This window comes from Emydura macquarii, unplaced genomic scaffold (genome assembly GCF_026122565.2).
Source record: "Emydura macquarii macquarii isolate MOO-44397 ecotype Brisbane River unplaced genomic scaffold, CSIRO-AGI_Emac_v2 contig_1451, whole genome shotgun sequence".
Lineage (NCBI taxonomy): Eukaryota > Metazoa > Chordata > Testudines > Chelidae > Emydura > Emydura macquarii.
Window position 1 is genome coordinate 6,475,367 of NW_027131588.1, and position 24,881 is coordinate 6,500,247.

The 24,881-nt window shown below is 42.8% G+C and overlaps 1 protein-coding gene across 1 annotated transcript in view; it reads left to right on the plus strand.

The window, feature by feature from the left end:
* Positions 1 to 24,881, plus strand: part of CNTLN (centlein) — a 282,434-nt gene that overhangs the window by 72,083 nt on the left and 185,470 nt on the right. Inside the window, exons 4-6 of the mRNA XM_067553128.1 lie at positions 13,179 to 13,313; positions 13,907 to 14,086; positions 20,104 to 20,241. Of these exons, the coding sequence (XP_067409229.1) occupies positions 13,179 to 13,313; positions 13,907 to 14,086; positions 20,104 to 20,241 (453 nt within the window). The remainder of the gene's footprint in view (positions 1 to 13,178; positions 13,314 to 13,906; positions 14,087 to 20,103; positions 20,242 to 24,881) is intronic.

The following is a 24,881-nucleotide window of genomic DNA, read 5'->3' on the forward strand; positions in this document are numbered from 1 at the left end:
TTCCATTGGTTTGAACAATTCTCCTGGTTTTTGAGAGACTGCTGATCTTTAAAACTTGGAACACAGTTAGAACCAATAGAATCATTCTAACTCTTGGAATTTTTCATGGGTGCTCACAGTGTATAGACTTTATGTGCATAAGTGTGTGACAGGCAGCAATGTGCTGGAGGGAGGACTTGCAGGAGTCCCTTATTACATTCTCTTTGGACAGAAGGAAAGACTGTGGTGATCTCTGTGATTCTAGTGCTCTATAGATACATCTATATCATCCTTCCCAGAGATGATTTGTCCCTGTGATTCGTAATAGTATTTCTGAAGAACAAATGTTTTCTCTTTGGAATACATAAGATTGCATCTGTTGCCTAGTAGCCTCAAAATACAAAAGGGAGAAGAGCCCTGAAGCCCATTACAACATCGCTTCATCTTTTTCTCTCTCTCGCCTTTCAAATGAACACTGTGTTGTTTGTACTGTCAAAATACTCCATATACTTCTCAGGAACAAAATATAAACATTTCCAGCAAAGGATACTTAATGTTTTTTTTCCAAGTGCTGTTGCTTTTCTCCCTGGTTATGAGAAAACATTTTTGTTTAAATCGGAAAGCCCATGAACTAATCCTTCAGTCCATCACTCCTCCTCTTTGTGAACACATGCACTGAAAGTAAGACTGAAAAGCAAACTGTGTTCTGTTCCTAAAATTCAATAGTACTTTGATAATATAAATATTTAAAATATTCCCCTAATATTGCTCACAAAAATATATCTACAAATTCACTGTACCGGATAATGCACTAGCCAGAAGAAGAAGGCTTATACACTGGAGAAAGTGTCTGGGCCTGAAATTCATGGTCAGTCTTTCATTAGATGAATATGCTGAAATTGACACAGCCTACCTGGAATGCAGTTAGAAAAACTTTAACATTGAGTAGAGTCCATATTCTCAAAGCGCTACAACTATTGGATTCTGATCATTCCTGTAACAGAGAGGCGTAAAACATTCCATTTCGTTCAACTATAAATTATCAGTTTAAAATCTCTTTTATAACTAACTGTAAGTATCTTCACATCTGTGAATATCTGTTGACAGGAATGAGGCAGAAACTAAATCCTTTTTTGGTTTGCAGATTTAAAGATATAAGAATTTGGGTTTCCACACTCTCTCTCTTCCCATTTTCAAGTTTCCATCTTTCCCTTTCTCCAGATTCTAAAGCCTTCCCTATAAGTGATCCTCATGACCGCTGCCTCCAATGCCTCGGAGAGCAGCATAGAAGAGACAAGTGCTGGATCTGTAAGGCCTTCAAGCCCCGGACGCAAAAAGAGAGAGACGCCAGGCTGAAGGCCATCTTGATGGAGTCCGCGCTCCGGCCAGCGTCTGAACCATCGTGGTCCCCGATGAGAGGCTGTGGCAACCGCGGCCCTGCAATCCGCCAGTGACGCGGCGGACACAGCTGGCAGGGCTATGGCTTCAGCTGTCATCATGCGCCGTTACTCCTGGCTCCAAGCGTCAGGCCTGTCACAGGAGGTCCAGCAGGCCATACAGGACCTCCCCTTTTACAGCACCGGCCTATTCTCAGAGAAGACAGATGAGAAACTCCATGCCCTAAAAGACTCTTGGGCTACCTTGAATTCCCTAGGGCTGTATACCCCCCCAGGCCTCAAGACGTCAGTCCCGGCCTCAAGCCCAGAGGCAATCGCCCTCCTCCCCCCCACCGAGACCGGCTCCCCGACCCGCCCAACCAAGGAGAGGTCGGGAGCGCTACCGGGGGCCAAACAGAGGAGGCCGACAAGGGTCCTCTGCTGGGGCCCAGCAAGGGCCTCCTAAAGGGGGTAATTCCAATAAACATTTTTGATGGCGTGCACGAGGGTGGCACTCTTCCTCTTCCCCTGGATCTTAACCGACCATTTGCGGAAAGGCTTCGACCTTTCTGTGCAGAATGGGAAGCCATTACTACGGACCGTTGGGTCCTGGAGGTGATTTGCAAGGGCTATACCCTCCAACTTACAGCCTTCCTCCCCGAATTCCCCCCCTAGGATATTCCCCCTCGGGGACCCTGCCCACGAACAGCTCCTTGTGCAGGAGGTTGATTCCCTCCTAGAGCTTGGGGTGGTGGAAGAAGTCCCAGTGACTGAGAGGGGGAGGGGATTCTATTCAAGGTATTTCCTGATCCCCAAGGCCAAGGCGGGGCTTAGGCCCATCTTAGACCTATGCCATCTGAATAGGTATATCAGACACATCAAGTTTCGCATGGTCTCCCTCGCCTCCATCATTCCGGTCCTAGATCCAGGGGACTGGTACGTTGCCCTTGATCTAAAAGATGCGTACTTTCATATCTCTATATTACCTGCCCATAGGAGGTTCCTAAGGTTCATGGTAGCGGGGCACCACTACCAGTTTCGAGCCCTGCCCTTTGGTCTTTCCTCAGCACCAAGGGTCTTTACAAAATGCATGGCGGTGGTGGCAGCCCACCTGCACCGCAGAGGGGTGCAAATTTTTCGCTACCTGGACGACTGGCTGATCCGGGGCAAGTCCAGGTCCCACGTAAGGAACAGCCTACGGCTTACTTTCGCAACATGCACCAGACGGGGGCTGCTCATCAACGAGTAGAAATCCACACTTACCCCGGTGCAGCATATAGATTTTATTGGGGCCACACTGGACGCTATACAGGCCAGAGCCTTCCTCCCACAGCCTCAGTTCGAGGCAATGGCGGCCATTATATCCGATCTCCACAGGTCCCCCACGATGATGGCCAGACACTGTCTGCAGCTGTTGGGACACATGGCAGCCTCCACGTATGTGGTGAGGCTGGCTCGCCTCAGGCTAAGGCCTCTCCAGGCGTGGTTGGCCTCAGTGTATGCGCCAAACAGACATTCTCTGACTAGAGTGGTCATGGTTCCCCCACAGGTGCTGTCATCCCTCAGTTGGTGGAGGGACCTGAGGAAAGTGATGAAGGGAGTCCCGTTCAGAGACTTGGCCCCATCAGTGACTCTCATCACAGATGCATCCGATGTAGGATGGGGAGCCCGCATCAGTCGCACCCTGGGCACCCAAGGGCTGTGGTCACCCAAGGAGAGAGCTCTGCACATCAACGTACGCGAGCTCAGAGCAGTTCGGTTGGCCTGCAAGACCTTCCTCAGATTCCTGAGGGGCAGGGTAGTCCAGGTCCCCACGGACAATACGGTAGCCATGTTTTATGTGAACAGGCAGGGGGGAGCGTGCTCCTCGGCTCTTTGCCAGGAGGCTATTCAACTCTGGGACTTTGCTGTGAGGCACGATTTTCATTTATCGGCCTCTCACCTCCCCGGGGTCAGGAACGACAAGGCAGACCGCCTCAGCAGGTCGTTTTCACCCCGCCATGACTGGTCACTGCACCAGGACATAGTGACTTCAATTTTCCAAGAGTAGGGTGTTCCCCAACTAGAGCTGTTCGCATCGGCCTGGAACAGGAAATGCCCAAGGTTTTGCTCGCTCCGGGGTTGCGAGCCGGGCTCCCAGTCCGACGCGTTCCTTATAGACTGGGCGGGGTGTCTGATGTATGCATTTCCCTCCATCCCGCTCCTGCCCCAAGTCCGTCTCAAAATCAAGAGGGACAGAGTGGACATCATTCTGATCGCCCCGGCGTGGCCAAGGCAGCATTGGTACAGCATGCTGCTCGACCTCTCTGTCACCGCGCCGATTCCACTACCCAGGTGCTACGACTTGCTCTCCCAGGACCAGGGGCTCCTGCTGCACCTGGACCTGGACTCCCTCCACCTGACGGCATGGAGACTCTGTGGCTGACGGAGGGAGAGAGAGCTTGCTCCTTTCAGGTCCAACAGGTTCTGCTGGGTAGCAGGAAATCTTCCACACAGGTTACGTACAGGGCCAAGTGGAGGCGGTTTTCCTGTTGGGCGGAGTCTAGGGGTATACCGTCAAGTTTCTCGCCTATACAGGCGATCTTGGAATACTGCTGCACCTTAAGCTTCAGGGCCTAGCTCTGGCTTCCCTAAAGGTACACCTGGCAGCAATTTCGGCCTTCCACCAGCCGAAGGAGGGGCGGTCCCTGTTTTCCCACCCCATGTCAGTTAGGTTCCTTAAGGGGGTGGAGAGGACCTTCCCTCAGCTCTGGGACCCGGTACCGCCCTGGGATCTCAACCTGGTCCTTACCATGTTGATGAGACACCCCTTTGAGCCCATGGCCACATGCTCCCTACTCCTCCTGTCTTGGAAGGTAGCCTTCCTGATGGCCATTACATCGGCTAGGAGGGTCTCCGAGATAAGAGCTTTGGCCTTGGAGCCCCCCTACAAGGTTTTCTATAGAGATAAGGTTCGGCTGAGGCCCCACCCGGCATTCCTGCCTAAGGTGGTGTCTTAGTTCCACTGTAATCAAGATATCTTCCTCCCCGTGTTCTTCCCTAAACCACATGGTTCGGAGGAGGAGCGGAGGTGGCATTTGCTGGATGTCAGACGAGCCTTGGCCTACTACATCGAGCGGACCAAACCCTTCCGGAAGTCATCACAACTGTTTGTGGCAGTGGTGGACCGGATGAAGGGCCCACCAGTCTCCACCCAGCGAATCTCCAACTGGTTTACCGCCTGTATCAAAGCCTGTTACGAGCAGGCAGGGGTGCCCCTTCCGGGCGCTGTGAAGGCACACTCAACCAGAGCCTAGGCCTCATCCACGGCTTTCCTGGAACGAGTGCCCCTGCAGGACATCTGCAGAGCAGCGACCTGGTCGTCGGTCCACACTTTCACGTTGCACTACGCCATCGTGGAGCAGGCGAGAGAAGATGCGGGTTTCGGCAGAGCCGTGCTGACAAGAGCAGGTTACCGATAACTCCTACCCACCTCCAAGGTATGGCTAATTAATCACCTATATTGGAATGCATATGAGCAATCACTCGAAGATAGAAAACAAGGTTACTTACCAGTAACTGTTGTTCTTCAAGATGTGTTGCTCATATCCATTCCAAACCCACCCCCTGTCCCCACTGACGGAGTAGGCAGAAAGAAGGGACTGGGGACCCGCGGGGCCAGCAGTGCCCTTTATACTGCGACATGAGCGCGGCACATCAGGGGGCGCGTAAGCTGGCCCTGCGGGGCTTGCTAGGGAAAAAAGTTCCGGGAATCTGAGCACGGGGCATGCACACACCTATATTGGAATGGATATGAGCAACACATCTCAAAGAACAACAGTTACTGGTAAGTAACCTTGTTTTAGTTATAGTTAGTTAGTGTACTTGTAAATAGCCCTTAGGACTTCGACGGAGCCATGCCTGGCTCCACCGGGTTTAAAGCCTGCGCAGCTTGCTCGAAGGCTTTCCCGGTCAGCGATCCGCACGACCGCTGCCTCCGATGCCTCGGAGAGCAGCCTTGGAAAGATAAGTGCCGGATTTGTAAATCGTTTAAACCCCGGACCCAAAAGGAGCGGGATGCTCACCTTAAAGCCATCCTAATGGAGTCGGCGCTGTGCCCTGACTCCGAATCCTCCAGGTCACCAACGGCACTGAGCATTTCGTCGATATGCAGCACTCCTCCAGCACCGGCAGCGGCTCAGAAGGCAGTACCGAAAAAGAAGAAGTGGCCAGAGGCCGTCTCTATGGACTCCCCCCTGCGACCGGTACAGCAGGGGGTGATGCAGGAGATGCCCCAGCCACGTGCCGTCGAAACAGCTCCGGCACTGGCATCTCCGTGCAGGGAGCCTCCCCCACCGGGGGGTGGGGAAGTGCCCCTGCAGGGGCCGTCGACACTGGAGGCATTTGCAGCGGCACGCGCCCTCATGGGCATGCCCACACCTCCGTCCCTCCCTCAGCCGAGGGCTTCCGGGACGGCGTCTTGGGGTAAACCCGCACTGGGTTACCCCGGTGGGGTGAGGAGACAGGGACCGGCATCTCCCCCCCAGACGGTCGAGGGGAGAGGAAAGGCACACCCCCCCTCCTCTCTCCGACCAAGGGTCGTCGAGCACCAGGAGCGGTTCCGAGGTTCCGGGAGCAGCCACTCCAGCTCTGTATCACGAGACGGCCAGTCATCGGAGTCCCGGCACCAATCCATCATGGCACCGGGGGACACTCGGCACCACCCTCAATCCTTGGTGCGCAGCCCTCGGCACCGGTCGGGCTTGCCTAGGGACGTCCAGCACCGCTCCTACTCATTCATGGACACGCGGCACTGGTCCCATTCACCGAGGAGCACCCGGCACCATTCACCCACTCCGGTGCCGAGACCTACGGCGCAAACGCGTGAACGACGCTCCCGATCCCTGGTGCGCAGCCCGGCGCGGATCCCGGTGCCCGAAAAGGCTCAAGCCCCTCGACACCAGTCCAGATCCCCGGCCTCCTGCCTGACAGCAGTGCCTCATCCCCGGGGAACCAAACGTTGTTCCCGGTCTCCGGGCAACCGGTTCTACCCAGCAGACACCGAGAACCGCAGTCTCTGATCTAGATCGCGGACGCCGAGTCCAACGCGTGCTCCGGCACCGGCTGATACCTCTGTACCGCGGCAACGCCTTCACTCCCAAGCGTGGCAGTGTTACCGTTCGAGGTCCCGAACGCCCAGTCCGGTGCCGTCTCCAGCACCGCACCGCCCGGCACCGAGTGACCCTCCGGCACCGCAGAAGCTCGATGCTGATAGACGGCGCAATCGTGAGCGGGGCCACCCCAGGTCTCTGGCAGACACTGGCGTAGGGCTGAAGAATCTCAGGGGCGCTCATCCACCAGCTCCAGTTGTTCGCCCCCCCGCCGGCACCGTAAATGCCACCACGACCGCTCTTGATCGCCCCGGAGCAGATCCCCGCCCGAGGTGGAGAGGGACCACTCGAAGCGTCGCAGGTCAAACTGCCCGGTCCCCTGAGCACCTGTCTTGTACCTGGCACTGGGAACAGTACCAACGTGGGTGCAGGGGCCTACTAGGGTCCCTGGCTGCCGCAGACAACCCACGGAACAGGCTCAGTGCCTTCAGTGGCAGCCCAACTGCCACCCCCACCCCCAAGCCAGGATAGGGGACACTCTTCAGAGGAAGAATCTGACCCCATGGAAGGCCCCTCCACGGGTCCTCTTCCACAGTCCTCCTCCTGGTCCTGGGAGAGCAGGTCATAGCGCTTCGGAAGTGGTATTGGCGAGGCCACTGACAGGTCCAGTAGCATACTGAACCAGTGCTGCCGGGGCCGGGCCGGTGCAATCAGGATGATGTTCGCTTTGTCTCTCTAGATTTTCAAGAGTACCTTGGGAAGTAGCAGAACGGGGGGAAATGCATACATTAGGGGCCCCTTCCAGTCTATTAAGAAAGCATCTGAAATGGAGTCCTGCTCGCGACCCCGGAGTGAGCAGAATCTCGGGCACGTCTTTTTCCACGCTGAGGCAAACAGATCTAGTTGGGGAACACCCCACTTGTGAAAGAGAATAGTTGCCACCTCCCAGTGAAGCGACCAGTCGTGACGGGGTAAGAACAACCTGCTGAGGTTGACAGAGGGAGAGAGAGCCTGTTCCGCGCAAGTCCAGCAGGTCCTGCTGGGAAGCAGGAAGCCTTCCACCCAGGTGCTGTATAAGGCTAAATGGAAGCGCTTCACTGTTTGGGCCACATCCCGCCAAGTTGTTCGCCCATTCAGGTGATTTTGGAGTACCTGCTCCATTTAAAGACACAGGGCCTGGCACTGGCCTCCCTGAGGGTACACCTGGCGGTCATCTTGGCCTTCCACCAGCCAGTGGAAGGGAGGTCGATCTTCTCGCACCCTATGTCACTTAGGTTCCTCAAAGGGATAGAGAGGCTATATCAGACGGGCCCTGGCCTATGACATCAATCGCACAAGGCCATTCCGGAAGTCAACGCAACTGTTCGTGACGGTCACAGACCGGACAAAGGGCTCACCTGTCTCCACTCAGCGCATCTCCACCTGGATCACCGCCTGCATATGTACCTGTTAGGAGCAGGCGAAGGTGCCACTTCCTGGGACCGTGACGGCACACTCGACCAGAGCTCAGGCCTCATCGGTGGCCTTCCTGGAACGTGTGCCCCTGAAGGACATCTGCAAGGCAGCGACCTGGTCATCGGTCCACACCTTTACATCTCACTACGCCATCGTGCAACAGGCGAGAGAGGATGCGAGCCTCGGCAGAGCTGTGCTGAGAAGGGCTACTCGCCAATGACTCCTACTCGCCTCCAAGGTATGGCTATTTAATCACTTATATTGGAATGCATATGAGCAATCACTCGAAGAGAGAAAACAGGGTTACTTACCAGTAACTGTTGTTCTTTGATATGTGTTGCTCATATTCATTCCAAACCCACCCTCCGTCCCCGCTCTCAGCGTCGGCAGAAAGAAGGGACTGGGGGCCACCGGGTCGGCAGCGCCCTATATACCATGATATGAGCGTGGTACTCCAGGGGGCGCAGGAGCCGACCCGCGGGCGTTGCTAGGGGCAGAAAAGCTTCCAGAGACTCGTGCACGGGGCGTGCACTCACCTATATTGGAATGAATATGAGCAACACATCTCGAAGAACAACAGTTACTGGTAAGTAACCCTGTTTTTTAAAAGCCCCCAAGTTAAGCAACATTATCCTTTAAGAAAATTTCAATATTTTCAACCTCTGATACACAAACTGACTTATCAAGAGCGATTGACCATCACGAAAACTATCACTTTACCATCAGACAAGCCATCTGCAAAATGATTTCTGGAGTGCGTAATTGTAATTAAATAGTATGTAGTGCTTTCAGTATCCAAATGCTACTCCTGTCAATAGAACTACAGAAGAACCTTCAGAGATATCCTGGAATGGGGGTGATCAGACATGTAAGAAAACACAGTGGGCCTGATTCTTGGGAAAATATGGAAATGGCCTTTCTCTTTGAGTCACCCATTCTGGTGCAGGTTGAAGCTGCAAGTGATCAGTCCTAATTTTACACCACTGGTGTAGGAATCATGTCTGTGGAGGATTGGGTGGAGCTCCACTATTTTCAGAACACTTTATGCAGCAGTGGTAAGCTTCATTTTGGTGAAGTTTGGAAAGTTGTGAGCAACAGCAGAGGCAAGCAGGCATTGGAGCTGTTCACTGGGATAGGGCAGTCAAAAATACAGGCTAGGAAAATTAAAAGTGATGGTGCTTGGGGTGTGCTACAGACCACCAGGATTTGATTTGGACATGGATAGAGACCTCCTTAAGGCTTTCAGTTAAGTAAATACTACTGTGAACTGTGTGATTATGGGAGATTTTAACTTCCCAGATATAGACTGGAGAACAAGTCCTAGTAGTAATGATAGGGCCCAGATTTTCCTGGATGTGATAGCTGGCAGTTTCCTTGACCAAATAGTTACTGAACCAACAAGAGGGGATGCCATTTTAGCTTTAGTATTGGTGAGTATTGAGAACCTCATAGAAGAACTGGTTGTAGGGGACAACCTTAGTTTGAGCGACCATAAGCTAATTCAGTTCAAATTAAATGGAAGGATAAACAAAAATAGATCTGTGACTAGGGTCTTTGACTCAAAAGGGCTAGCTTTAAAAAATTAAGAATTAGTTGGGGAAGTGGACTAGACTGGAGAACTCCTGTATCTAAAGGTGAAGGAGGCTTGGAATTACTTCAAGTCAAAGTTGCAGGAACTCTCTGAAGCCTGCATCCCAAGGAAGGGGAAAAAATCCATAGGCAAGAGTTGTAGATCAAGCTGAACGAGTAAGCATCTCAGACAAGTGATTAAGGGAAAGCAGAAAGCCTACAAGGAGTGGAAGATGGGAGGGATCAGCAAGGAAAGCTACCTCTTGGAGGTCAGAACATGTAGAGATAAAGTGAGAAAGGCCAAAAGCCAAGTAGAGTTGAACCTTGCAGAGGAAATTAAAACCAATAGTAAAACATTCTATAGCCATATAAATAGGAAGAAAACAAAGAAAGAAGAAGTGGGACCACTAAGCAATGAGGATGGGGTGGAGGTTAAGGATAATCTAGGTATAGCCGAATATCTAAACAAATACTTTACCTCTGTTTTTAATGAGGCTAATGATGAGTTTGGGGATAGTGGTAGGGTGTCTAATGGCAATAAGGATATGGAGGTAGAAATTACCATATCTTAAGTAGAAGCCAAACTCGAACAGTTTGCAAGCCCATTAGCAAGGATTTTTAATTAATCTGTAAACTAAGGAGCTGTACCATGTGACTGAAGAATTGCTAACATAGTTCCTATTTTTAAGATAGGGAAAAAAGTGATCTTGATAACTACAGGCCTGTTAGTTTGACCTCAGTAGTATGCAAGGTCTTGGAAAAGAATTTGAAAAAGAAATTAGTTAAGGACATTGAGGTTAACAGTAATTGGGATAAAATACAACATGGCTTTACAAAAGGTAGATCGTGCCAGACCAAACTGATCTCCTTTTTTGAGAAGATAACAGATTTTTTAGAAAAAGGGAATGCAGTGGGTCTAATTTACCTAGATCTCAGTAAGGCATTTGATACGGTTCCACATGGGGAATTATTAGTTAAATTGGAAAAGATGGGGATTAATCTGAAAATTGAAAGGTGGATAAGGATCTGGTTCAAGGGGAAACTACAACGGGTCATACTGAAAGGTGAACTGTCAGACTGGAGGGAGGTTACTAGTGGAGTTCCTCAGGGATCTATCTTGGAACCAATCTTATTTAACCTTTTTATTACTGACCTTGGCACAAAAAGGGAATATGCTAATAAAGTTTGCGGATGACACAAAGTTGGGAGGTATTGCCAATACAGAGAAGAATTGGGATATTATACAGGAAGATCTGGATGACCTTGTAAACTGGAGTAATAGAAATAGGAGGAAATTTAATAGTGGAAAAGGCAAGGTCATGCAATTAGGGACTAATAACAAGAATTTCTGCAGTAAGCTGAGGATGCATCAGTTGGAAGTGACAGAGGAGAAGGACCTGAGCATATTGGTTGATCACAAGATGACTATGAGCTGCCAATGTGATGTGGCCTTGAAAAAAGCTAATGTGGTCCTTGGATGCATCAGATGAGGTAGTACCATTATACAAGGTGGTGGTGAGACCTCATCTGGAATATTGTGTGCAGTTTGGGTCTCCCATGTCTAAGAAAGATGAACTCAAACTGGAACAGGTGCAGAGAAGCTACTAGGATGATCTGTGGAATGGAAAACCTGCCTTATGACAGGAGACTGAAAGAGGTTGGCTTGTTTAGTCTAACCAAAAGAAGGTTGAGGGGAGATATGATTGCTCTCTATAAATACATCAGAGGGATAAATACCAGGGAGGGAGAGGAATTATTTAAATTCAGCGCCAGTGTGGACACAAGAACTAATGGATATAAACTGGCCATCAGGAAGTTTAGACTTGAAATTGGACAAAGGTTTCTAACTATCAGAGGAGTGAAGTTCTGGAATAGCCTTCCAAAGAGAGCAGTGGGGGCAAAAAACCTAGCTGGCTTCAAAACTGAGCTTGATAAATTTATGGAGGGGATGTTATGATGGGGCAGCCTAATTTGGGAATTGAAGAATCTTTGACTACTGGTGGTAGATATGCCAATGGCCTGTGAAGGGATGTTAGATGGGGCTGGTTCTGAGTTATTACAGAGAATTCTTTCTTGGGGTTGGTGAGTCTTGCCCACATGCTCAGGGTTTAACTGATTGCCATATTTGGGGTTGGGAAGGAATTTTCCCCCAGGGCAGATTGGCAAAGACTCTGGGGGTTGTTCACCTTCTTCTGCAGCTCACTTGCTGGTGGATTCTCTGTATCTTGAAGTCTTTAAACCATGATTTGAGGACTTTAAGAACTCAGTCATAGGTTAGAGGTTTATTATAGGAGTGGGTGGGTCAGGTTCTGTGGCCGGCATTGTGCAGGAGATTAGACTAGATGATCATAATGGTCCCTTCTGACCTTAGAGTCTATAAGAAGCACCCCAGTTGCTCCTCAGGATGCCACAATTTGGCCCTGTAATTGCAGAGGATTTGGTTTTGTGGGGGACAGATATTTTTCAGTTTAGTAGACAGTTTTCAGGCTAGTAGGTTTTGGGTAAATTTTCAAGCCCCCTAAGTATGTATCTTTACAGGTTTTCTGTTCACTGGTTCGAATGCTTAGCATTTGAAAATTTTAGCAAATTTTTACTTTTTTTTCATGTCTGTGATGTGAGCTGTGATTCCAATATTAAATGTTTAAAGGCATGTTGGCAGATTAAAAATCACATTTTAAAAATATTCCTTACCCATCAGTAATACCCTATGATAATTTTTTAAAAAATCTAATTTTTCCGTCTTTTGGTGGTCTTTGCTTATCTTATCCATTTATTTCAGACTGAACAATTTCAGTTTTGTTTACAGTTAGTTTCACTGTCTGGTTTTCTAAGTACTTCCACAGTATTGTCAGCTCTGCAGGAAAATGTCTAAATCTAAATAAGAATTTTGCCTTCATTAAAAAACAAACAAAACCAGTGAAAGTATTTCTTTTAACATTAGATTTTATAATTGTTTATATATGCAATGTGGACTTTTTAGAGACAACTATTATAGTACATTAGGTTTCTGAACGAGAATGAGAAATATTAGCCTTCAGTTATGATGTCAGAGACTGTAAAATGAATATTTTAAGAGCATAAAAAGTGCAAAATTAGCAGGAAAAGTTGGGTTTCTTTTTCTAAAAGCTGTAATGTTTTATTATGTATAGTACACTAAGCATTGGCTTTGCACAATAGTGTCTTAATTGCTTTGAACTGCAAATTCCGTTAGACTTACTACTTTCACAATATAACTGATTTGTATCATAATATTTTTAATTCTTTCAATTAATAGTTGTTTCTCATTATTTTCATGAATTGTGTAGAACAGACAATTCCACTTGCTGGCTAGACTTTGGATATGCTAAAAATGCCAGTGCAAAGTAGTCCATTTCATTCTTAATCCCTAACCAAAAGTATTAACTCTGCTAACCATTTAATCTTTCTAGACTAGACCAGATGATTTCTGTTTGATTCTGTGTTTTGTGGGCTTTTGTGTCCAGTAGCAACAACATATCCAGTTCCCAATTTCCTGCCCCCCCATTTTAATATGTTATACAGTGGTAGAATTCTAAAGTATGATTTAAATAGTGATAGAATAACAAGTAAATAAAACCACATATGACTGAAAGTTGCATGAAAAAATTTAAGCCTTTAACAGTGAAAGCAAATACATATTTTACTGCAGACTTTAACTGTCTTTTAATGAATTTTCATTTTTGTTAAACAGAGAGCATCAGGACAACAACAGGAGATAAACAACCTGGTACAGAGAAAAATTGCTGTAGATGAGGAAAATGCTGTCTTGAAGAATGAATTCAGTAATTTGCAGCAGAAATTTAAAGATAAAAGTCAAGAACTTAAGGTATATTGACTTGCACATAGTTTTATAGGACCATAGCTTTGAAGTACTTCTTTAAGCAATGTCAGCCTTTGTGGCACAGAAAGTGACAAGCTTAGAGGAAAAATTGCCTTAGGCCTTGCTGTACCTTACAGTTTTCTCACACACCAACTCTGAGAAAGATGCTTTAATGCTAAGAATCCAAGCTTTATAACTTTCAGATAAATAGTTAATGATGGAAATGGAGCAAAGAAAGTAGGAGTGTGAAGATGTGGCTTCTTGTAATTAGATTCTGATGGGACTGGCATTATTAATTGATAAAGCCGAGGTCTGGGAGGATATGTCTGTGTGGGTCTCAAAAATAGCTGGGGACAGCATCAAAGGCAGCTTGATCAATTAATGGGCTCTTTGCAAATGTGTACTCATCAAAGCTGTCATCCAGCTAAAAAATATGACCCTTCCACCTGCATGAAGGAGGCCAATAAAAGTACACAGGTGACCTTGGCCATCAAATATAGAAGAAGCTGCTGTGAGGGTAAAACTGCACAGTTTATATTTGCTGATTAGTTCTCACTTTTTTTTTTTTGTTTATCGGCCCTGGTGGTACTGTTCTACAGGACACTAAGGAGTGTGCACAGAAGAAAGAAGAGCAAAACAGACTGGTTATAAAAAATCTGGAGGAGGAAAATGAGGGATTAAATACACGCTGCGCTGACCTGCTAAATGACCTGGAGAAACTGAGGAAGCAGGAGGCAGAATGGAGAATAGAAAAATCTGGTATTGATGCCAAAATAAAGGTATGAGGTGGAATGGACTACTGGATATTATTTCAGAACTAACTTCTCCCAGGCACTTACACTACATGTTATTTTCTTTAAATAACAAGTTATATATTCAAATCTACCAGTGGGGACTGACATTCATTTACATTCCTTCACTTAAGACCCACAGCTTTTTAAAAATTGATGTTGCCAAGCAGGAAACTGACTTCAAATAATCATCCTAAAATGTAATCATTAAAATATAAGATATGGGATTCTGAGATAAAATATAATTCTTAAAAAACAGTTTTAAAATCTTATAATTCAAGATTTTTTTCTCAATTATAATTTAATATAATTTGATTGTAGTGGCCTTGATATTTGTTGTTTTGTAAGATGGTTTTAAGAACTTTTCAACTGTAGTTTTGAATAAATTGCATCTTAGCCTCCAGAGGGCTCCACTCTTGGTGAAAGGCTTTTTCACTGTATATCGTATTTAAAAAAGTTCTATTCATTGTTGGATAAATATGCTGATACTTTTTTGATTCATTTGGATGCTTTCTACATAATGTGTCACTGTGCTGAAATGTGTATCACTTCAGGTTTTTAATTCCCTATCATTCTTTCTCATGAAAACTGGCATGTCTTTTAAAAATATTTCTGAGTAATAAATCACAAACCGTTATATGTGTATTTATATAAAGTTCATATATTTTTGCATTATGTAGTCTGAAGTGCATTTGAATAAGTGTATTCTGTTTTTTCCTATAAAATGCATCATCTACTAAAATGCATCATCATAAACATCAAAACTGTGGCTTGCACAGATATGTTGTTTAATCTTTTTCCTGGCAATTTAGTGATAATCAGGATTCTTTGATCCCAGGCTGAGGGTGACATGGAATGCTGCAGAGGTAGTCCACTGACCCCTTTGCTCTTTAGTGACATCCCTGGCTGTTTTAGGCGTGGTACTGAAAAGCTTTAAGAGAGTTTCAGCCTTGCTAGGACAGAAGGTCAATTACTGAAATTCAGGGTCCATGGGATGATTGTGTGGAAGGCTTGTGTCATTCCCAGGACTCTGTGAAGGGCTTGGGGACCCTCAAAGGGGAAACTTCACTGATAACTGTATGTATTACAATGATTTAATTAATTTCAGGTTGTCAAGTATATTGTTTGCAGCATCTCTGATAAATTGTTGCAAATAATTTAACTCCCCAGAATTTCCAATTACTCCAATGAAAATAGTAAATTCAAAATTCTTTGGATTGATTTTATGGCAGTTAACATATGTCATTAAAAAAAAAAGGAAGTTTGTTATAATGGTCTGAGCACAGGAATAGGGGCAAGGAGCCCCAGCTCTAGCACTGACTCCTTCTGTAATGTTGGGCAAGTCACTTTACCTCTCTGCTTTAATTTTTCTCATCTGTAAATTGAGTATAGGAATTCTTTTCTCACTAGACAATTGTTAGGATTATCACTTGATGTTTCTAAAGGGCTTTTAAGAAGAAAAATGTTGTATATTCACCAAGTAGTAATAATGTGCTTTACTTCAGAAAAACCAGAGATATTTAAACTTTATTACATAAACATGGATTTAAGAAACTTTTTAAAAAAACAGTTACCTTATTATTCATGTTTGTATTATTTATGCATAAATTAGCTGTAAATATTTATTTGACATTTTAATGGGTTCCAGTTTGAATTATTTTCTTCCTCTGTTACGTTCTTTCTCCCATTTCCATTACCAGACATTTTCAAGTATATGTATTGGATGCCAGATTTGTTTTTAATAGGGTACTAATAAACAGGTTGGGAAGTAATACCCTTACCCCAGAGGACAGAGATTATCAACTTGTACTATATTGGTCTGAAAATTATCAGCTCTCCCAGTGTAACTTATCTTTTAAATGCTTTTAATAACAGTATTTTTAAAATGGGAAAATAAGTGACTATTTTTTATCGTCAGTGTGTTGATCTTAAGTGATTGCAAAAATGGCAATGCAGGTTCCATATTCATTGTCTCTGAATGATTTCCATATAAAATTGGCTGAGTTTAGAAGTGAAATGTTCCTAAATGCCGGCTATGCTACTCAACCTGGTATCTGGCAGTCAGACTGGGATTTCTTTGGCTTGTGCATTAGCACTGGTGAGGAAGATCATTGTTAATAATTGTTTTTTAACAAGAGATCCAGAAACAATCCTGAATCCAGAATTTAACTCCCCAGAATTTCCAAGTAAAGTAAAGGGACAGTAAAATTAAAACTAATAAATGTAAAACATCCGAAAATATTACTTTTAAAATATCTTTTCTAGACATTAAATATGTTAGCTATAAATATCCTAGGCCCGTTGAAGCCTAGAAGTGACTACTATTGCTCCTATTTCGGTAGGTGAGATTCTCTTCTTTCAATGGGATAAAGCACTTGTTTCTAGCCTGGAGTACTTGAGATATCAGGCTTTAAGCAGTGTCATTTTTATGTATAGAAAAGCTGACAGTGTTGTCCAGTTATACTGAAAGGAGGATAGGATACACTTGATATGGTTTTAATCAGGCCTCAGCTTTATTATTAGATGTCTGGGACTCCCCGGCAGATAAAAGTGTACTGTGCAGGTAACTCCATGTTCATTCAATATCCACGCAATGGGCTTCCACCTTCCCCACCCCTTTTTTCTATGCAGGTTCCCCCAGCCAAGCCATTGCTGGGACCTTACCACCAACCAATGAATGAGAGTTAAGCTGGCTATAAGAAAGGGGATTGGCTCCCTGCCATACCAGTCATAAGAGCCCTGCATCCCTCCACCCCCTGTTCCACTCCTTTAACCAACATCTCCTTTACCAGGCCGTTTATCCGGTCACTGTATACCTTTCCTGTGGAGTACCTGCACTGGACATCCGTCCCGCACTTACATAGTGAGTTGCGACATATAGCCTACCTCCCTTCATGCCACATGTCAAAAAATCCCTCCCTGAACCTGCTGTGGGTAAGGTGGAAAAAACCCAACTCCACCTAGACTAATCTGGTGGTAAGAAAAAAATTCCCTCCCAGCCCCACTAAAAAAGGGGCAGCTAGTGCAATGCCCACAGAAGGTCTTGACCAAATCTGGTATTTCACCACCTAAAGGGGAGAGAGGGTGGGTGCTACCTCTGTCTGCTCCGGGTAAAAGGGGGCTTCATGCACAGGACTGCCCCTTTTAAACCTTTCCACTCATCCGGATCCTAGGGGATGAGTCAATGTTACCACACTAGCCCCTTGTCCCCTTTTGCATCAGCTTCACCTCTTCCTCCTCCTTTCCCCCCAGTCATAAAGTGCTGTTCCCTTCATTTGGCCAGCAGCCAAATTCTGCCCCTGTTTAGAGGTGCCGTGCGATGCGGTCTGGTAACCATTATAATATGTTGATTTACAACTAAATATAGCCTTTACACTAAATTTGGTACTTCCTTTTGCTAACCAGGAGGATATACTATCTATAAACATTTATTTAAGCAATTATATAGATTAATTTACATTTATTCAAATTGTTAATTTTTTACATTTTTTATTATTTTATAAAAAGGAATGGTGAATGATGCATTTCTTATTTACTAATTATTTACTTGTGATTTGTGTCAAGCTGTATTTGGATGGAAATTTGAATTCAATTAAAATGTGCAAAAACAGCAGTCTGTTTTTTTAACTAAATAAAACTACCTTAAATGTGCTAGAAATATAAGTAATAAAAAGTTTATCAAGGCATGTTTTGCATTTAAAAGTAATTGATTAATTAAACAAAGAAAGTATTATCTGTATTTAGTTATTTGAATTGATTATTTCTGGTCTTTCTAGATTTTAAAACTATTAGATCTCATCCTCTCACACCTAGCTTTTATTCCTAATTGGAAGAGAAAAACAAACTTTCCTGCTTTTTCAACCCTCAACTGGTTTCTTAACTTTGAATGAACTACTCATTGAATTGAAATAATTGAATAAACTGAAGTGAACAGAATATTCTCTGCAACTGCAGAAGATGCTACTGCAGTCAAAAGCTGATTTGGCATTCAATGAAATCTGGTTCTAAGTGATTAGCCAATGACTTCCACTTGTTCAGTGGTTTGACTTTCTTTAAAATTTGGTAGGAAATACGTACTACTTAAATTAAATTAAAAAATAATATTAAGTGATTTTAATATATTATAAAAAGTTTAGACCTTAACATAATTTGTCTATTTCAGATTGAATTTTAAAAAGTTTAAAAAAACAAAAACAAAACCAGTAACAAATCAAAAACTAATTTAAATAATATCTGATTTTTAAATTTTTAAAAAAAATAATTGATTTTTATCCACCCTGGATAAGTACACTTATCATATGCCTTTATTTAACTTGTTTGTGTACAGCATAGACCTAAATCACACTTATGCTAAACCCTTTTACACTGCTTTGGTAACATAAAGAGGTGTTGAAGTGGGCAGAAACAGCATCCTGATGAGATTCTCTCTTGTGCAGGGGTTTCCCTGTCTCATGTAGAACTGGTGTAAGGAGTCTATATAGACTCTGCTGTCAGCCTCCAGGTGGATCTGGATCATGGCCCTGTACTATTGGTGTATCCTGCTTCCCAGAGGCCTTGGTGGGCCATCGGAAGCCAAGCAAAAGTTAACATATTGTCTAATTTACATTGGGGATGTGGGAAATTCCTGCACAGCCCCAGAATATGAGGAATGCGAAAGTGACTTAAAGCCTCTGTCTCTGTCCTAAGTCCAAGAATGGAATAAATGAGAATCTGGCCCTATTCATAGCTGTGCCTCCATAGTTAAGGATGAGTAAGTTTTGTGCTTAAAGCAGGGATTCAACAACTTCATGTATGAAAAATATTGTATATCCTCTTCAGAACAACTGCACTTAATTCATTCTGTACTCAATATATTTTTGAGGATTTATAAGTAGACCTGTTCATAAGTTTGAGTTAAAACATTTTTCAAATGATCCTTTAAAAAATTTAGGGCCTAGTGTCAGACCTTTTTAGGTCTCAAATTATCTCAGCATTGGCATGCCTATGTACCCCGAAATGGACAGACAGGCAAATATTGAGCAGATCTAGTGCAACAAATAGTTTTTTCTTTTTCTTTTCTTTTTTTTTTTGTTTGAAAAAATTGTGTGGGATTAATTATCAGTTTTCCTTTCATGAAGACTAACTGAAAATTTATTTTCCCCTTCAGCAAAGACTGAAGGAGGATGTTTTCCTCAGAGAAACTAGTGAAGAATTGACATCTTTTAAAAATGTCTGCCTTCTTTTATTGCTGCCAGAAGGACTCAGGCCACAGGCTGCTCTCAGTTGAAGTCGTCTTCTCAAAATGACACCATCTCCCATTATTGTCAATGAGATTGAGGCAGTAGGCTTTAGCAAAGATGGGCACAGTCTCCATTCATCATCTTCTCACAATCTCTGATTTACCTTTCGATATTGTAGGGCTATCACTTTTCCTGAGGGCAGCTTGTTCCCAATGGGATTGAAAGCAATGAGAGGCACTGGACATCTTTGTTAAGAACAGTCTGTAGCTTTGTATCTCCATTGAGATAATGGGAAATGATGGGTATTTCAAAAGAAGCTAATTATCCATGAGTTTTTCTTAACTCTGTAGGACACAGTGAGGAAAAATTATGAAAAAAAATTAAATGCCTTTAAAAATTAGTTTCCTCTAATCCAGGACAGCAAACACTAAAATACTTTAATTATGATGTTATGGTTATTGCATAATATCACTACAAGATACAGCTATGGTGGTTTGGTGTTTAGCTGTTCATTTCCATACTTTACCATATTTGGATTTCATTTAAATTTATCCTTTCCTTTACATTTCCTGGGTATATAGTGCTTGGTTTTGGAATAATTAGAAACTTGCAGTGACGTTTTTATCCTGTTCAAAAATTTTCTAATCCTTTACTCCATATTAACATAGTTTTTGTCTGGGAATGTGTGTATGTGTGTGTGTACAGGATAATTAAATGTACTTTGTGTTTTTTAACTCTTACTGTCTCCTGTGCTTTTTAATGTATTGCAAAATTCATTCTTTACAGAATTTGGAGACGGATTTAACAGAAGCAAGAAAACAAATGCAAGACTTGCACAGTAAATGCAGTGACTTGTCATCACAACTGGTTGTTAAACAGACTGAATTAACACAAAGGGATTGTGATGTAGCCAGAGTTAGGCAAGTATTTCACATTTCCATTAGCTAAATAAGCTAATAACTTGCAGTTTTTAAAATGAAATTATTTTTATGATTAGGGAGAAATATCACAGCTACTTTTGCAAAACTATATAGTGTAATACCAGGCTACTTTGTAAGGTGCATGCGTTATCTGGAAACTTTTGGATAGCTAGTCTTGGAATCTACAATTTATGCAAACTATTTTTGTGCCTTTTGTTATGTTCAGTTTTTTAAAGAAGGGATGGATATTATTAAAAATTACACTTCTGTAATTAGCATTGGGTCAGAGAGTTGTCAATCTCCATTGAAAGTGGCAAAATACCAATATGATTAGTAACACAAGCAATTAATTTGAGAGGCTAAATGCCCTAAACCTACAAAAGTTTCAAACCTAACTTTAACTTTTTAATTAGAATCAAGTCTGGCAGGTCAACAGGAGTCTACACAAGTCTGTGTTAAAGGTTTAAAATGCTGTGATTTAAGCTTTATCTGAGGTCTCACACATCTTTTTCTTAGGCTGAATCTGGAGGATTAGTGCTGCATATTTGAGATGTGGAGAGAAATGAAGGATAGGTTGAATTATATGAATTGACTAGGATATTAAAATAATCGAAATGACAGCAGTGGCAGAAGACATCCAACAGGTTTAAGTGGATTGATGAGAAGTAGATCATTCTTCTTCTCTTATTTATATAGTTCCATAGCAGTACACAGTTCTGTCTGGTAGAAGGACTGTGTTAGACAAATAGCATTCCTTGCCCCAAAGAATTTAAATTCCAGGAGCACTAGGTGGAATGGTACAAGTAAAACAGATCAATACAATATATAGATAGTAGTCATTGCAGTTGGAATGCTTATTCTTTATTGTTTTCAACCACTAATAATTTTACGATAGGGAATAAATCTTTTGCATTTAAAGAAAAATGAGAAATGTGATCTTTGTAATTTTTTTGTAACTTAATTTGTCTTCCTTGGATTAGTCTAGTTCAGATCTTTATTGAAAAGATGCCTCTAGTTATTTTCATGTTTAAAAGTAATAATTTCAGGATCTCAATGGTTAACAAAAATACAAGAACGGTATGTAAACATAAGAGATTTTAATAGGCCATGTTCTGGAAAGACAAGCTGATGGAATTTGTAAAGTTCATCAAAAGACTGACAGACTTTAAAATGTTCCTGAGTGGATCTTTGTACTACAACTATCCTTCTCTGTGGCCGAGGATATCTGTGGTGTGAAGGAACAGGGATGGGAAAGGACACTTTCAAACCAGGTAATCAAAGCTGGCAAAGTTACTATATATTGTCTGTGGGAATAGGACATTACAAACTGAGCTGGCCAAGTCAGAGGACTTGAAAATCTCCTGACATACATTTTATAATCTCCACTGCAATCCAGAGCCTGCTAGATATAGACACTTGCTCATTTTACAAGCTTTGCTGGGTCCACAGCTATAGCTGGAGCATCAAGGTGTCACATGTAAATGCTTATGAAACTTTGAATTTTAAAAAAGTAGCTTCACCACTTTGAAAAAGGTAATTAAATTTGAGTGAATGTTGAAAATAGACATCAGTGTTCTAAGAAAAACTATATAAAGAAATTCTAAGCTATGTATTGTTTGTTTGTATAGAAAAGCAGAAATAAACTACCTTAACTATGATACTGTAATTCCAAATTTATGAAACATACTTACATCCACTACTTGAACAAATTGAGCCATATTCTTTCTCCACTTCCATATCTCTTGATCTTTAGGAACTTAAATAGACACAATCACCATAGTATCTAGGTGCAGAATCTTCACATTACCACACGCCATCACAGTATAGTCAGTTGACCACAGTATTTCCACAACTTTCCTTATACATATGTTCCGCATCATTTCTGCTATTTTTCTAAGTCATCTTACTAGATACGTTATAAAATGTGTTTTCCTCATCTGAGTGGTTTTCTGAAATACCCTAATTTGTCAAGATTGGTTCGTAAAAGCACATGATTTCTTCTGTTTTGGGGGTGTATATTTCAGGTTCTACATAGAAATTCTTATGATACTGGGGGCAATTCCCAGTTTGGATAGTTAAAACTCCTATCTCAAATTAAGGCTGTTTTATCATTTTATATTTTTCTTTGAGCTTCTTATGTAGTGTTCAGCAAAAATTATTGAACTTAAAAAAGAACCTGTTAGTCATGCATTTTGTATGCCTCAAGAGATGTATTTATATATATCAATTCACAGTTAAGTCACTCACTTCTTTTTCTCTGACTTGTCGTAAAAAGGAGCTACATACCTGTGCTTGTCATTTTTATTGTGGCAACTGCACAAGTTCCAAATATTTAGTATTATTCCATTGTTGCTTATTTTTATTCCTTTTTTTGTTTTGTTTTTAAAGTAATAGCTCACATTCTCTAATTTTATTTATGTTCAATATAGGCCTTTTTAGTATAGTAAATGATCATGATGTGGCAAAATGTCTCTTTTTAAACTTAATTAAAAGGTCTACAGAGCATGGGAAAAAATAAAATGTATGCAGTAATCAGGTACAACAAGCATATTATCAGTCTGTTTGATAAAGAATTTCTAAATATATCAAATTTTCCACTGTCAAAAACCTTTCCATAGATTATAGCCAATTCTTGCCTGTAGCATCTTTGCAGGGATGACATTAAGACTCCAACTGGAAAAAAATACATATAGGGAAATCTAATGGTGGAGGTGGAAAATGCAATAGAAAACTGTAACGATTCATTGAGATCTGCAGAGAAAAATAAAACCCAAATAAGGAAAACAAACAACTGAGTTCTAGTTTAAGTTAAAAACCAACAATACAGAAATAAGAGGATGGACTTTACTGTAGGAGAAGACCTAAAACCAGAACCTAACCAGGTATGACTCAGGCTATCCATTCTTGCTTTCCACTCCAGGAAGCTGTTAGACTAGAGCCTCATCTTGTCTCTGTGCTGGCTTCCATGACTGTCGCTAACTTTCTGGGTTTAAAAGGACAATCTTCTTCCCTTAGTTGCAAATCTCTTCTTCTTAAACACCAAAGCATTCTAATAAAAATTAATCCCAAACATCTTGCTTGGAAGAAAAAATACCAAGAGAACTGGCTTCCTTCTTTCAGCATCTTAGGTTGTATGGGGTAGAGAGAGATCTAAGAAAGATGGTAGCAGATTCTCTTTTAGTTGACAAGCATGTAACAGGGTGATGATATTCTGTGTGCATTTCATCTTGCAATAGTTTCTCAAGCCAAATGTAGAAGAAGGCCTTCATACATGTAGGTGTACACAGCCTGGTGCTCCATTTATTCTGAGTACACAAATTCATTATTTGTTCTCCAAATCCTGTATTTAGCTAGTGAGGAGTTTTCTTTTTTGAATTATGCAATAACTGTGCCTTCGATCTCTGGGAGAACATTTTGTAATTAAATTGCTTTCTTCTCCAGCATATTAAAAGTTACTACGACTTTCAAAATCACCTCACACTGGCCTTACTTTGCTCCCATTGACTCCAGTGGGAGAAGTGTTAGAGCAACATTGAGCATTTTTGAAAATCCCACCCACTATCAATAAGTCACACTCTGAAGATCAATATTTATCATAAACTTCTGTACCAAATCCAATCTTTGGTTCGTTAAATATAAATCTTTTAAGATCTGTTGAAAGATAGTTCCCATGAGTATCCCTACTATATAAGAGGTGTTTTAGAGAAGCTGCCACCTTTCCTTGATGCTCTGGTTTTAAAAAGTTCCTTTTTTGATTTAACTGGAAGTTTTTGGAAGACATCAAAGTCACAAAAGCACTGAAGGGCAGAAATACTGCCAAAAGCAGAGTGAAAAGGAGCAGCTCTGAAATGCATTTTCCTTGATGTTTGTTCATATTCATCTCCAGTGCAAGATCTCTGCATCTCTTCAGAATGTACAGTAACATTTTTATGTTCTAGAAGGCTTAACTCCTGTTATTGCCCTTAAGAACATTGTGATCTTTTTTTCTGAGATTTCAGTGTTTAAATTTCAGAGATCTTCCTTTAAATGCCGTGTTGGCTGTTTAATCCAAAGTGGTTCATATCTCATGGATACACAGAGCTGTTAGCTCAAGAGACGGTAGTGCTTTATAAGTCGTCAGTGGATGCCAAGTGCCACTGCAACACACCAAGCCAGTAATGCACAGAATACATGAGTTCCATCATTGCTGTGACATAGTCAGGGATTTTCAGCTTATGTGCTTTGGTATGCACTCAAAACTGAAAAGACTTAAGTGACAGTGCCTGACACTGTAATCTTCGATACTTCAGGTTGTGCAGCTTAGAAAGTTAGCAAATGTTAGCACTTCCGGGGCTGCACGGATCCATGCAGCAGGATCGACGGAGCGGGTTGTGGAGATCTGCTTAATCAATCACAGAAGTGCTCTCTGGTCAACGCAATAAATCCACCCACCCCCCAAAAGAGTAAGGCTGCATCGACCGGAGAGTGTCTCCTATCGACACAGCGCAGTGCAGCAACATAAGTAAGTCAATGGGAGATTTGCAAGCTACAGTACATAGCTTGCATATCTCCCATCGACCGCCGGCGTCAGTGTAGACCAGGCCTTAGTAAATGAATCAAAGTCCCTCAGTATCTGGAGTAAAACATTGGAAGATGCAGTTTCGG